Source organism: Pelodiscus sinensis, chromosome 13 (genome assembly GCF_049634645.1).
Source record: "Pelodiscus sinensis isolate JC-2024 chromosome 13, ASM4963464v1, whole genome shotgun sequence".
NCBI lineage: Eukaryota > Metazoa > Chordata > Testudines > Trionychidae > Pelodiscus > Pelodiscus sinensis.
This window is the reverse complement of record NC_134723.1, coordinates 15,551,370-15,563,491: the sequence shown is the minus strand read 5'-3', so window position 1 is coordinate 15,563,491 and position 12,122 is coordinate 15,551,370. Positions and strand designations below refer to the sequence as shown.

Genomic DNA, 12,122 nt, shown 5'->3' with positions numbered 1-12,122 from the left:
TCTACAAATATTTTTTCAAACCGAGCCCAGTAGTTTACTTCACAGGGGTTGAAAGTTAATGAAATGGCCAAAGATCACTTGGAAGGTTCAAGTTTGACCTGAAATCACAAAAAGAAATGCTCCACTACACACTTGGTCCTCTCACAGTGATCCTTTCTACTCACACTTGCTCTCACAAGCTCAAAGTCACTTGCAAAAGACCCTGAACCTATACCCTGAAAATAACCAACATGGTAAGAAGAGGAGACTCATGGTTTTTGAGGTTCAGGAAGGAGGTGGCTATTAGGCTACGTCTAGACTGCTGGTTTCTTTTGGAAGAAGCTTTTCTGGAAGAGATCTTCTGGAAAAAACCTCTTCTGAAAGAGAGCGTCCACACTTCCAAAGCGCATTGAAAAAGCAATCCACTTTTTTGAAAGATAGCGTCCACACTGAATGGACGCTATCTCTCATTTAAGCTGTGATTATTATGGATGGAGTGGCCACTAGGGCACCTGTGCTTTTTCCTCTTTTCTCTTCTTTCAAAAGAACTTCCTCTTCCCCATCCACCCATGTATTTTTCCAAAAGAGCTCTTTCGGAAAAAGGCTTCTTCCTCTCAGACAGGAGTTTACCACAATGTTGGAAAAATCCCTCTGTTCTTTAAAAAATTTTTTCGAAAGAACATGATTTCAGGGTGGATGTAAATGAAGTCTTTTAGGAAAAAATGGCTGTTTTTCTGAAAAAACTCTGTAGTGTAGACATAGCCTTAGAGAAGAGGAGGGGAAAGCACTATAAGAAGTTTCCTTGCTAAGCAAGCCACCTCTACCCAGGTTGCAGAATTTTTTAAGCATAGACTAACAATCACAGACTCAGATGTCCAACTCAATATTCAGTTTGAATAGCATGAGATTTAGGCTTTATCTTCACTACACAGCTTTTGATAACATGACTGTGTCAATTAAAGTTGAGAGGCATAAATGCTGTTTGTCAGCAATTTTGCCAACAAAATATTTCCACCCCATACAAGCAGGATTTGTGCTGTTAACAGGAGAGCATTCCTGCCAACAACAAGCTGTTTCTACCACCTCTTGCTGTGGCAAAGCTTTTGTCTTTCGGGTGGGTGGGCAGAGTCATACAACGAATGCCCCTATGGATGGGAAGGACTGGGACTAAGACTCATTCTCTATCCTTCTATGCTCCATAGTGCAGCTATCTCTATTGTGTCTTCACCTCTTCTTGGAGGACTACCGGTTCTTCTCTTCATCTTTGTTCTCCTATTTTCTATTACTGCCTCCTTTCCCCTTCATTTTCCAACTCAGTGAACCTGTTTCCCAGTTCTGCTTCTCCTTCACTAGCTAGACTCGTCTTTTGTCTTTTTTTCTAGAATCAAATGTTTCAGTTGACTGCTTTCCTCTTCCAACAATTTACCCTCTCAGGTCTCTTGTTCAGCATGCTTCTTCAAGTCTTGAGGTCGCCCTTCAGCCCCCTCTCTTGTTCTCTCCATCATCCACCTAAATCCCCTTTGAAACTTAACCATAGTTTCTAGATGCATCTGCAAACCTCTTCTGTCCTATTCTATCGACAATCATTAGGCACAATCATTAGGCACCATTTGGATGTTCTGTATTTTGTGTGTTCATTTGTGTGTGTATAAACTCAACAATAATTAAGAGATTGTTTCAGAAACAGAATTACTGCTTTTTCTAGAGAGATAGAAGAACAGGTAGTCATGCTGAACTGCTTTAATGCTTAGAAATTAATTTGTGCAGCAGAGATAAAGAACTAAGAGGCAAACAGCAAGGTGTCTCTTGAAGCTGAGAGAACATTTAAGAGGTGTGTCATAGAAGAGAAATATAAACTCTTCAGTTTATTATTATTAAAACCAGAGGTGGAAAGTAACTAAATAGAAATACTTCATTACACTACTCAAGTACATTTTTTGGTATTTGTACTTGACTCGAGTAATTTATTTTTGTGATACTTTGATGTTTACTCAAGCAGTTTTTTTAGAAAATATTGTACATTTTACTCCACTACCATTTCTCAGTTACTCGCTCCTTTCATCACCCCTTGACAATTGCACATGCCAGCATTCTGATTTACTAAAGCACAGCTGCATGCGAAAAGCATCCAATTGTCATGCAGCGTCTATTATTTTTTTAAAAATAAACAATAACCCTACATCTCACCCAGAACCCCACCCTCACCCCCATCCCTATACCACTCTCTGGCAGCCCTCTCCTGCACACTGAACTCCTCATTTTGGCCTCACCCCAGAGTCTGGGGGGAGGGGAGGAGAGGACTCACAAAATCTACTAACCCTGGGACTCCAGAAGAGTTAATCTGACCTGTGGGAATCCCTGAAGCTTGGTCCACCCTGCCTTCCCTCCCTTCCCTCCCCCCTGCCATAGGGCTGGAGCACTAAGGGAGTGAGGTATCTCAGTTGGGGGCCACATCAGTGAGGGTTGGGATTTTGGGGTTTTTTTTTGTTGGGGTGGGCCCACTTTTGTGGCCCCAACTGATTTTTCAGTAGATCAGTGGCCCCCGACCCATAAAAAGGTTCCCAACCCCTGATCTACAGTTTTCCAGAAGGAGCATCTTCATCAACAGCTGTGGTTTTATACTTAAAATGGCAGACAGCAATATGGTTCACTCGGCCGTACCTTAAGGATCTTTTTTAATTGAAAGATGTTACAGGATCTTCAGTATACCTTTGATATCTTCTTTGGTTACCAAAGACCATGGAAGTGGCATCAACTTGCTATCAAATTTAAAGAATCATGTAGAGGTATGTAAAATTCTCTTTTCCTTAGCTGTCCAGTTTAGTTTATGATGATAGCTTTATGTGGATAGTATAATGTACTTTGTTGTATGGAGTTTATTTAACCACGTATGTAAGACTTCTTAGTTGCGGTGTCTCAACAAACTGCTAACTTAGACTTGTTTTTTAATTACTTATGTTTCATATATAAGTAGCTAGTTACACAGTTTGGAAAACTTTTGTTTTCTTTACTAGAAATCTGGAACAAAACACGGCTAATATCACAGATTTCAAAAGCTACTGCTTTTTTGATGCCCTTAGTATCAAACATGTTCTTCACTCACTAATTTAATTGCTAAATTAGCCATTAAATCTGTAAGTAAAAGTCATTAATTGAAATTTTAAGTGAAAATTTATTTTATTTTATTTTATTTGCAGAGAAAACACCCCAAAATCAGCTGGAGAAACACATCAGGTTTATTACTATTATGCAACAGAGAAAGAGGGAGTCAGCCCACACTTCTGGTTCCACAAGCAAGCAGCTCAAGATTGATACTATGGCACCATTATGCGTGTATCACAGGCCATAGTGGACAAGGCAGTGATGAAGAACATCGTTGATGGCCTCCAGAAATTTAGCTTTGTTGAGCTACCAGCATTTAAAGACTTTATTCATGATCTACTGCCTAACTCTACCATCATATCAAGATCTACTCTACGTACCAAGATCTTTGATGCTGTCTAAAGCATGCGGAGAAATTTGATTGATGCCATGTGTGAAATGCAATGCATTGCCGCCACCACAGACTGCTGGGCAGCCAGGCAATGCAGCTTCATTGGTGTAACAGCTCCCTGGATTGCTCCCAACAGTCTGAAGATACATTCTGCTGTACTAGCATGTAGGCATCTAAAAGGCTCATACACCTTTGATGTTTTGGCCAGTGCCCTAAATGACATTCATTCTGTATATCAAAAAAGAGAGAAGCTTATTAGAACAACAGGTAATGGGCAAATTTCTAAGCTTTCTAAGTAATTAACCACCAGAATACTGAAGGAGGCAGTTTGGAACCAGAGGAAGAAACTGATAATGATGATGAAGAAAACGAAGTTGAATTTCACAAAACTGCAGATGTCCTTTGGTATGTCTACACTGCATGGCTATTTCAGGATACCGGAAGTATCCCGAAATAGCTACCCCATGTCTATGCAAGCCACCTGTTATTTTGAAATATTTTTTCAAAATAATGGGTGTGCTATTTTACCATCCCAGTAAACCTCGTTACATGAGGGATAAGGGATTGCTAGAAATAGCGTGTTATTTTGAAATCTGGAACTGTCTAGATGTGCCAGATTTCAAAATAAGCTATTTCAAAATAGATTCAAGATAAGATACGCAGTTTGCATAGCACAAATTGTGCATCTTATTTTGAGTTTAGGGTGTCATGTAGACACACCCCTGGGCACCGATAACGGCCTTGACTACCACCTACCAAAACACCACCATTGTGCCTGTCACTTGTTGAACCTAGTTTCATCTGTAGATGTTGTACAGGCTGAATCAAATGACACCTACAAAAAAGTTGACCAGATCCACTTTTGCCAAATGCCAAGCACTTTGGAATAAGACTTGACACTCAGCTATTGGAGCAGAAATGGTGGAAGCAGAATGGAAACTTCAGTTAATTTGACCAAACCAGACAAGATGGAACTCTACATTTCTGGCTGTGGAGAGAAATGAACAAGGAAAAACGGCCATAAAAAATGTGTTTGCAGCACACAAACTTAACATGTAAGTAGCAGTTCTTGGCTTTATTATTTTTCTTTTTGTTTAAAAAAACCTTGTAATCGTGCTGTATTTACCTTAATTAACAATGTCTATTAACTATTCTACAGGCTGGATGCAGGAGAGCTGGCCTTCTTGGCAGAATATACCGTGGTCATGGGCCCTGTGGTGAAGGCACTAAATATTCTCCAAGCAGAAACCAGAGCACAAATGGGATGGCTGCTTCCTACGTTATATCAGATGGATTCAAAACTGCAAACACTCACGATGTCTTTCAAGTTCTGTAGGCTACTTGTAGATGTACTTTGGTGTGGCATTAAGAAGGGTTCGGTGCAATGTTTGAGGACCCAGAATTGATCTCAGCTGCCATCTTGCTGACAAAGTTTAGGACTGCTTGGACCAAGGATGATGCTGTGATTAGAAAAGGTAAGAGACTATGTTAAAGCAGTACAGCCTGTCAATACAGGCTCCCATGCAATATCGTTGCAATAGGCTGACAGAAAGAGGTTTCAGTGTGACTGGTTGTTTTGGGATGAGAATGTTTTTTACCTACTAGCTAATATTTTGCATATGTTTAATTCATTTGTCACATGTTTAGTTCTGCAGTGAAATGTTATGAGGGAAAGCAGGTTTATCCTTGGATTGATTTAAAGGAGCCATCTAGATCTGATAGCTCATTAGTTGGCAACACAATTTTTCTGTAATGTTATTTATTTAATTTCATAACTAACCTCAGTTTTTATATTAGTTCGCATTAATTTATTTTCCAGTACTGGGCTTCACTACATCAGACAACAGATGGAGATTCTACTGGACCCACTTGAGTAGCAGAATGGCTCTTCTGATGAAGAGTACTTCTTTGCTTCAATGAAGTCCTCTTCCATAAATGAAACTGCAAGGCAGCTTGATGGTATTTAGCCTGTTCAGCAGACACCATGGATCAGCTGCGGTCCTTTCCTACAATCAGGGAGGTGTCCATCAGGGCCAACACACCTCTGCCTGCGTCAGCTGCCTCTTCAGTGTTTCTGGACTCATATTTTGTCCTAGGAGAACAAGGTTTGACTCTGATAATTTTGAAAAACAACTGCTTTTAAGGTTGAACAAACATTTTTGTAATGAATCATTACAATGCTAAAATGCTAAAAATTCACACGTGTGAATGTGGACAAAATAAATACATTTCTGTAATTTGACTCCTGTATTTAATTTGGTCATTCTTTAGCTTTGTAAATGTAGGCTAAGACTACATTTAAATTCCAGATTTGAAATATAAATTTACAGTATATGTGTGTATATAATATATGTGTATGTATGCATATATATATACATATACATATATGCATATATATATGCACATTATATGTATGTGTATGTATGTATATATGTGTGTGTGTATCTATATATATATACACACACACACATACCTACATATGTGAAAAATAATGGTGCCCTTGATAACTCGGATGGTTAATCGTATATTTCCATAGGACGGCTACTTTTTCCTTTCTGGATACTTGAGTACAGTAAAGATGCGATACTTTTGCTCAGGTATTTTTTTCAAAGAAGCAGTACTTTACTCGAGTAACTTTTTTGGGTACTTTTTCAACCACTGATTAAAACAAAGAATAGCCTGCATTGTAATTTTAAGAGACAGCATTGTTGATGCTATAGACTTGGCAAAAAAATCCTATTTTCCTCCAATCCCCTTTTACTGAAATGTGGATGCTGATGTGATCAACATACAATAGTTTTCAGGTGTGTAAAGTGATGTGGTGATCCATGCTAGACTTGAGCTTTGCTTGCCTTGTAAAATAAGGAGAAGCAAAGTTTAGAGAACAACATTGTGCAGGTAAAAATAATTTAAAGCATAGAAGAGATGAGTGTGCCAAATATTTTCCTTCAGAATAAATTATTCTAAGAAAATACTCAAGCTATCTAAGGAAACTTTCGAGAATTCTTGAAGCTCTCTCTTTATTTCAGTGTTGCTGTACAAATACATGAAAACATTGCACAACAAGAGTCTTTCCTCTTACATGTGTATTTCCTTGGGCCTTAAATATCCTGACTATCTTGGTTCTTGTTCTTCAGAAGGTCTCTGCTGTTTTCTGCTATGTTGTTCAGATACACTTTCCTCAAGCTCTTCCCCTGAAGAATCCCCTTAGGATTTTTAAAGAGATTGTTTCCACAGAATTGTTTTGATGAGGAACACAAGTGGCTACCATGGGAATGATAACACTGACAGTAAAGATGACACAATTGACAGTCTCAATTGAATTTGGAGTTTTTTAGCCTTCTGGGAAGAAAGTATGCTCAGAATCTCATTTTCTTATAAAATGCTTACACTGTCTAACAAAAATGATAGCATAACACACTATGGTAAATGTGGAGTATTATAATAGCTTTTAGCCAACCATCTCAAACATACATGCATGGTGTTCCATAATGCCTCCTTGAGGTAGGTAAGTGTTCTTATTGCTGTTTTACAGATGGGAAGCTAAAGCACAGAGAAGCTAACACACTTGATTAGCTTTACAGAAGCTGGTCGGTGTCAGAGCTGGGAATAGAACCCAAATGTTGCTTTCCTGATTATAAGTTGTATGTTCTAATGTTTAGGCAGCATTCTTTCATGATCTACTCTGTTAGGGTATGTCTACACTTGCTCCCTAGTCCGAACTAGGGATGCAAATGTAGCATACCGAAGTTGCTAATGAAGCACAGGATTTAAATATCCCGTGCTTGATTAGCATATTCGTGTCCGGTCACCATTTTAAAAAGCCATTAGTCCGAATTAACTAGTCGTATGTAGATGCAGTATTCCGAAAGAAACCCCTTCCTTCGGATTAACTGTTACTCCTCGTGCAATGAGGAGTATTTAAATCCTGCGCTTCATTAGCAACTTTGGTATGCTACATTTGCATCCCTAGGTCGGACTAGGGAGCAAGTGTAGACATACTTAGATATTCATTAAGAACATATGAGCAGAAATTCATATTTAAGGAATATTTACAGTGAAGTAGCAACCTTTAGCATAAATGACAGTCATATAAATTAGTGCCATGAAGGCAAAGGTGCCCAGTACCTCAGATATTGTTACATTTTGTAATGTATTGGAGGAAAAACAATAGCTTATACTGTGCATGTGAACCGGAAACCACAGCCCTATATTTGGCTTTCACTCCTTTATGATAATTCATGAAGAAGACCCTCCTAACATCCAGTGGATATCAATATAATGATAATACAAAAAATGTTCTTTATTTGTGGCAGAATTCATACTTCTTTTACTGCATAAAATTTACTAAAATTATGTGAACATCATATAAATATTTCAAAAATTCTTTCATACACTTTTTTGTACATTGAGGCCATCATTTACATTACTTAACTTTTTAAAATACCTTTTAGCTTTACAGGATGATAGAAGATATATTCATAAACATAAATTGAAAATGTATAGCTTACATTTTTTAACTTAAAAAAAATTAAATGTAAAATCAGAAAAAAATGTATGCAAAATAACAAAAACCCTGAAAATCTCGTACTGTTCAGTGAGAGATGCAAGAGAAATCCCCTTCAGAGTTAGCGATACTTTTCTTTGTGTTGTAATTATCATTTATAATAATTTGAGAACTTCAGTTCCTTTCAGTGGAACTGTTGGTAATTCAAACAAATAGTATACTATCTTTAATTAATCCCTTAAAGAAGTTGCATTATGGTTGTCCAATGATATCCCTTCTCCTATCTCCCTGCCACATCCAAAAAATAAACCGCTTCTGTTTAAACACAGAGGATACAGTTTGTAACTATTCAATGACTATTATTGCTCTTCCTAAAGAGAAATACAATAATAATTCAGTGGCAAAGATCATTAAAATTATCAGTTTGTTTAGAAGACAAAAAAATTATAGCATTACATTAGTATTTTCCAAAACTGCTGGTTACTTTATACCTCTAGGAATAGAATAAGATTTCCTCTCCATTATAAAAAATAAGCAAAAATACCTAAAAAAAACAACCCAGCTTCAGCATCATCATTTTTGTCCTAGAGAAATCAAATATAATTCATAATTGATTCTCCTATTTGCAAGGAATGGACTGTAATGCAGTTCCATTTTAATAGACTATTTCAGTTTAACACAAAACTTCCTCGATGTTTCGGTAAGTTAAGTGGAAATCTTTCAAAGTTCCATTATGGGCTGTCTTCTCAGGTTGGCTGGCAGTTAAAGAACCTTGTTAATGCATTGCGGGAAGACCCAAATGGAGTGATCTTAACCTTGAAGAAACGTCCTCAAAACACCTTGGTTTCTGCTCCTGCACTTCTGAAGAATGTGAGGTGGAAGCCTTTGGCCCTTCAGGTAAGAAGGCTGTTGAAACGACAGTGTTTTATGGTGAATGTATCCTTTGTTAAAGACCAAAGTAGTAGAGTGACCATTTCTTCCAAACAGAAGCTACAGGTATAACTATAGGACAGTTCATAATGACAACAGACCGAAAATTAGTTAAAGTGCTGGGACTTTCTAATGGCTTAAGGATCAGCATTCTGGTACAATCAAGCTAATTGTTTTTCCTCCATATCTTTGTTTGACTGGGGAGCAAAGGAGTCAAAAGAGGCAGCTGCAAACAACAATATATTAAATATATCTAACAATTCTAAACCAACTCCAACTCAGTTGCTTACTGTCTCCAGCAAAAGCAATACAGTCCTTCCAGTCATTTTTCTACATTTCCATCATATCCTAGCAAGTCTTTTGTAATCTTTTCAAGAGGGAATTCCAATCCCTTTGGATTTCTGACATGGTATATTTATTTCCATATTTTCCACATTTTTGGCCAAAAAGATTATGGCTCATTTAAAGATCCAGTAATACCTTTATGTTTTCTTGTTCTGTGGAAATTTGCCAATATAAAAATAAGCAGTTACAAAGCATAATGGCTGATATGCTTGTCTGCTTGGTTTCCTTCAACATGATTATAGTTTCCCATTATTTGGAAATGTCAGTGCTATTCAGAAAATATTGGCATATGTAGTAGAAACTGACACACCAAAAAATTGCAAACAAAAACTCTTAAGGCAATTTTCCTGAATAAACAAAAGGCTGCCTATTTCTAAATTTTAAAATTGTATAAGATTCACTAAGAAGTTTCTGCACTTTTATGATGTGCAAAGCAGGTTTGGAAATTTGTTTGTATCATTCAGAAAAAGTGAATAATTTTTAATCCAGTTTGAATAAACTCCCTTTTTCCATATTTCCCATCCCTTAGTCACAACCAAAGAAGTGTGTACTCCCTTCTGTCTTTTCATCTTTCATTCTCAACAGTGATCACATCTCCTCTTTGGTCTCTAAAGGCACATCTATACAGCAGAGCTAAAGCCGAAATAAGCTACGCAACTTCAGCTACATCAATTGCTTAGTTTAAGTTGAAATAGCTTATTTCAGCTTTTGTCACTGTCTACACAGCAGGAAGTCTGAGAAAAAGCACTCTTTCTCTGACTTCCCTTACTCCTTGTAAAATGAGGGTTACAGGAGTCAGAATAAGAAGTCATCCAGCTTGACATTATTTCAATGTTATGTCAAAATAACTGCTTATTGATAGCTATTCCGAAATAACACTGCTGGGTAGATGTACCCTTGCCATTCCCAGCCCTTATACCTGTCTCAACCTAGTGAGAGTGAGGTGCGGGGTGGGAATGAGGGATTTGGGTGTGGGAAGAGGTGAGAAGCAGAAGCTCTGGGAGGGAATTTGGATGCAGGATAAGGGGCTGTTGACTCAGGGAGGGGGCTCTAGGCTGGGGAGTGTTGGGTTCAGGTGGAAGGTTGGGGTGCTGAGCAAGCCAGGGCTTGTGGATGTGAGGGTGCAGGAGTTTGGGCTGGATATGTGAGGGACTCAGGTCAAGAAGGTTGTGAGTATGATGGGCTCAGGACACAGATTTGTGATGTGTGGATGGTGGAGGAATGTTGTGGCAGGAGACTGAGGATGTGGGGATGCAGGAGTGTGGGGATGTAAGAGGCTCAGGACAGGGGGTTCCAGTGTATGATAGGCTCAAATTTGGGGTCAGGTGGTGCAGGAGTGTTATGATGCTGCAGTGAAATGGGAGTTTGGTCCCAATTGGGGGCTTGTTGGCCTGGCTTCATTTTTAAATAAAATATTATGTCAAACTCAAAAGGTTTTAGCATTGTCTTTATTTATGAGAGGGGTGAGGAACCTGTTTTAAGTCAGAAAAGTCAGTTGGGGCCACAAGTGAGATGCAAAAAAACAAAACAAAAAGCTCTTCCAAAAAACCCCAAGCCTCACTAATGTGGTCCCAAATGTGCTGGTGGGGGTAGGGGACAGAGTGCTAGTGGGTGCTGGTGCTGGTGCTGGGGAGAGGGTGCTGCTGGGTGAAAGGATGCTGGCTCAGGTGGCAGGGTGCTGGAGTCAGGGACATGGTCCTGCTGGGCCTAGGGTGACTGGCAGGGTGCTGGGACAAGGAACAGGGTGCTGCTGGGTGCTAGCAAGGAGGGCAGGGTGCTGGGGCCAGGGCCAGGGCAGTGCTGAGTCTTGGGGTGTGAGGCAAGGTGCTGGGGCCAGGGCGGTGCTAGGGTGGATGGCAGGGCTGCCAAGGAGCAGGATAGGGATGGGGTGCAGGATCTGGGAGGGAGCTGGGGGGCGGAAGGGGACAAGGTCCGGGTGGTAGGTAGGGTGCAGAAGCAGGCTGGATGTAGGGTGTCTGGCTACAAGGGAGGGTGCGAGGAGGGGACTTGGGTAGGAGTTGGCACCCTCTAGACCTGACTGGTCCCAGATGAGGAATTTTTGGACCAGGGGAGGTCATTTCAGGGCTCCTGGTCCCCCCCCCCCCCCCCGCTTCCCCACTAGGCTTCTTTGCACTTCTATCCCCTGCAACTGAACTAAGCTGCCCACCCCTGCTGGTTCCCTGCATTTCCCCCAAAACCATCCCTCACAATCCAAAGGAGTGCAGCACCAGTTCCCTGCAGCCCCTCACAACCCAGCTGAGCAGCCCGTCTGTTCTGTATGCCCTCCCCCATCCACCTCAGCCCAGATGAGCCCTGCACTGGTTCCCTGAATGCCACCCCCACAGCACAGCTGAGCCCAGTTTGCCTGCACCTCCTCCAAGCCCCACAAAACTGCTGAGCCAAGAGCCAATTCCCTGTCCCTCCCTCTCTCCCCTTGAGTCTAGCCCTGGTTCCCGGCACCTCCCTCCTCCTGCAGTCAAACTGAGCTCTGAGCTCCACACACACACACACCACCCCACCTCATCCCACAGCCCAGCCCAGCCCAGCTCCCCAGACCTCCCCACTCTGCAACCCAGCTCAAATCAATTTCCCTGCACCTTCCCCCAAACCATGTAGACATGCTGAGCCAGTACTGATTCTCTGCCCCTGCCTTCCTCCCTCCCCTTGGCTGTGTCTACACTGGCATGATCTTGCGCCAAAGTGGCCACTCTTGCGCAAAAATTTGCTGCCTGTCTACACTGGCCGTGTGTTCTTGCGCAAGTACACTAACATTCTCATGTATGAAATCAGGACTTCTTCCGCAAGAACTACAATGCTCCTACTCAGGAATAAGCCTTTTTGAGCAACTATTCTTGCGCAAGAGGCCAG

General features: G+C 40.5%; 1 protein-coding gene across 1 annotated transcript in view; it reads left to right on the top strand.

Moving 5' to 3' along the window:
* LOC142831310 (connector enhancer of kinase suppressor of ras 2-like) overlaps positions 1-12,122 on the top strand; it is a 212,766-nt gene that overhangs the window by 182,557 nt on the left and 18,087 nt on the right. The window contains exon 9 of the mRNA XM_075941203.1: positions 8,730-8,876. Within this exon, the coding sequence (XP_075797318.1) occupies positions 8,730-8,876 (147 nt within the window). The remainder of the gene's footprint in view (positions 1-8,729; positions 8,877-12,122) is intronic.